A 3,392-nucleotide genomic window follows, 5' to 3' on the forward strand; every position below is an offset into this window, starting at 1 on the left:
CATATAGCATAAAATTACATTTTTCAAGTTTTCCATATAATTTTTGCTTTCTTAATACAGTGAAAACTTCGAACAAATGGATCAAATGTTCATCCCTATTCTTGCTATAAATAAGGATATCATCAAGATACACCACCACGAACTTGCCAAGAAAAGGTCTCAATACCTCGTTCATCAACCTCATGAAAGTGCTAGGAGCGTTGGTGAGCCCAAATGGCATTACGAGCCACTCATACAAACCGTGCTTGGTCTTGAAAGCGGTCTTCCATTCATCCCCTTCTCTCATTCGAATTTGGTGATAACCACTTTGCAAATCAATTTTGGAGAACACCTTAGAACCACTCAATTCATCAAGCATATCATCGAGCCTTGGGATCGGAAACCTGTACTTGATAGTAATGTTATTAACAGCCCTACTATCAATACACATACGCCATGTACCATCTTTTTTCGGAACCAAAAGAGCAGGAACAGCACAAGGACTCATAGACTCACGCACATACCCCATACCCATCAATTCTTCAATTTGACGTTGTAACTCCTTAGTTTCCATGGGATTACACCTATAGGCAGGTTTGTTAGGTAAAGGTGCGCCGGGAATGAGATCAATTTGATGTTCAATTCCCCTCAAAGGTGGTAATCCGTTAGGTAACTCATCGGGAAAAACATCCTCAAAGTCCTTAATCAGCTTAGCCAAATTAGGGTTTTGACTAACAAATTTTTCGTGGACTTCCTTCGAATACAACAAGTACAACTCATCCTCACTATCAATTTCTCTTTCAAATTCTTTAAGAGTAAGCAGTGACACCTCTTTAGACTGTTTAGGTTTTAGTGAAAACCGTGGGGGTGGTAAAGGGTGCAATTTTTTTTGTTTTCCTTGGTGAGTTATAGTGTAAGTGTTATGGTACCCATCATGTTGAGAATTACGATCAGTTTGCCAAGGTCTACCAAGCAAAATATGACAAGCATCCATAGACACAACATCACACAATTGAGTATCATGATAAGATCCAATGGAAAAACTAACCATGCATTGTTTTCTAACCCCCGTGCTTGAATTAGAGTCTAACCAACTCAACTTATAAGGATGTGGGTGATTTATAGTTGTAAGCCCAAGCCTAGTTACCAAAGTTTTGGAAACCGTATTTGCTTCACTACCACCATCAACAATTAAATCACATACCTCGCCTTTAACCTTGCACTTGGTGATGAAAATGTGTTGCCTTTGCGGTGCTAAGGGTTCCTCCACACGAGCTTGCAACGCCCTTCTCACAACCAGATTGGTTTTGGCCTCCTCTTCGGGGAAACATTGATCTTCCTCCTCGTTTTCCTCAGTAGGATTCACATCCTCAACTTCTTCAACCACGAACTCTTCCCAACTAATAGTCTGATTAGCAATAAGCTTTATCTCTTGCATAGTCAAAGCTCTTGAATTAGGACAATCCTTCTTGAAGTGACCTCTTCCTCCGCACTTGTAACAAACAATGTCACTTAGCTTGAAATCTTTCTTGTCTTTCTTAGGGGGGTCGTTGGGTTTGACAAAAGAAGAACCATCCTTTATAGGGAAGGTTGGTTTTCGTGTCACTTGAGGGGTGTAAATCGGCTTCTTCTTCTTTCTCTTCGAATCAAATTTGACCACAAGTTTACAAGCATCTACGAAGGTCAAATTGGTATAACCTTCAAGTTTCTCTTGCAACTCTTGATCCAACCCAGATAAAAAACGTCCTATCTTGAGTTCTTCATTCTCCGTGATTTCACACACAATAGCAAGTCTATCAAACTCCTTGATGTAGTCTTCAACCGGATCGCCATTTTGTTGCAAAGTGCTCCACTTCACGTATTGGCTTTGCTTATAATTGTGAGGAATAAAACGATCCCTCATTCTTTTCTTCAACTTGCTCCAAGTTGAAATGGAAGCCTTGCCCCTAAGGGTACGTCCCCTCTGTTCTCCTTGCAACCAATTGTCACCATAGCCTTTTAATTTCACCTTGGCTATTTTGTACCTCTTTTCCTCCTCTTGAATATCTTTGTACTCAAAGTACCTCTCCAGAGATTTTTCCCATTCCAAGTACTTTTCCGGATCAAGTGTCCCATCAAAGGCAGGAACGTCCACTTTGAGACTCCTATCTTCCCTCCTAGGTGGAGGATCATCACCTTGATCTCTTCTATCTTGCTCGTTCATGAGTCTTGCCATCAAGGCAGCAAGATTCCCTTGTAGATTGGCATTGGTTTCGGCCAACCTCTCTTGACTAGCAATGGATCGATTGAGAGCATCCAAAGCCAACCTCAATTCTTGATTTTCTCCCATGGTATGTAGGTATTCGACCCTTTTGGAAGAATTTGAGAAAACTCTCCCCCTACCTGACGCGCCAAATGATGTGTAAACAAGATGGATAACTTGCTCACAAAAGGATTAGAATTCGTGTGATGTGTTTAGGTTGATTTAGGGATGATAGTTTAGAGTAATCAAATAAGTTTAGGGGAACTCTCACCCTTAACTTGAGGATATAACAAAGAGGAACACTCACTCACTTGTTTAGGCGTAGTAGAGGCTAGGGAACTCTCACCTATTCAACAACTACAAGCTTTAGTTTTAGGAACTCTCACTAAAACTCAAACTCTTCAAATTTGGAAACTCGCAAATTTGGGGAAACAACTCCAACTCACACAAGTCGAAATTAACAAAACAAACTTAGAAGTTTATGCAATAATCTGATGTATCTCATTGATCAAATAGCACGCTATTTATAGCTTAGTACATCATCATTTGCACCTATATTTAACTAAGGGAAAACAGAAATAAAAGGCAAATTAATTGGCTCATAATCGTCCAAATTAATCCCCATTACAATCATTAACTTAATTCAAACAAATGAGCTAAAAATAAGGAGAAAAAAACGTCCAGCAATTAACCCTCAAAACTGTTCAAATGTATCATTCAAACAGCCCTTGATTCACGCCCTTGATTCGTCCATAATTCACTCCTAATTAACGCTGCTTTATTCCCTAAAATAAATCAGAAGAAAACTCCTAATAATACTCCTTAAATGAGCTTAACTACCAGCTTGAAAACCTCCTCGAAACAGCTCGTCAATTGCTTGCAAGATAATTAGTCACACTTAGCAAAGTGCAACCATTAGAGGACGTATGTGGACCATGCACACCAAAATCCATAGGAGTAATATCGAAATAAGCTTTGGACAGAATTAACTCCCTAGCATTGGATTCTTGGACTTGATCATTTGCATTAATCGTACCTTGGCCTTCTAGGTCACGACTCAACATGTGTGATGAGGTGAGTTTATTAAGACTCATGATATGATCGCATGGGTAGACATGAGGACGTTGTGAAAAACAAAAGACCCAATGACTAAATAGCGCGAAAAACTAAA

At 39.6% G+C, this 3,392-nt stretch overlaps 1 protein-coding gene across 1 annotated transcript; it reads right to left on the reverse strand.

The window, feature by feature from the left end:
- Positions 1-342: 342 nt before the first annotated feature.
- LOC145572154 (uncharacterized) lies at positions 343-2,308 on the reverse strand. The gene is made up of 2 exons (XM_081631177.1): positions 442-2,308; positions 343-383 (listed from the first exon to the last, which is right to left on the reverse strand). The coding sequence occupies exons 1-2, from the start codon at positions 2,306-2,308 to the stop codon at positions 343-345; spliced, it is 1,908 nt and encodes a 635-aa protein (XP_081487303.1).
- Positions 2,309-3,392: the final 1,084 nt, after the last annotated feature.

The sequence above is a fragment of the Chenopodium album genome, chromosome 2 (genome assembly GCF_948465745.1).
Source record: "Chenopodium album chromosome 2, dcCheAlbu1.1, whole genome shotgun sequence".
NCBI lineage: Eukaryota > Viridiplantae > Streptophyta > Magnoliopsida > Caryophyllales > Amaranthaceae > Chenopodium > Chenopodium album.

Excerpts from the sequence above, each read along its gene's own strand:
- LOC145572154 (XM_081631177.1), bottom strand. The coding sequence starts at position 2,308 with ATGGGAGAAAATCAAGAATTGAGGTTGGCTTTGGATGCTCTCAATCGA. Across the intron at positions 384-441 it reads TTTGGTTCCGAAAAAAGATG|GTTTCCGATCCCAAGGCTCG; the intron begins GTACATGGCGTA and ends TATCAAGTACAG.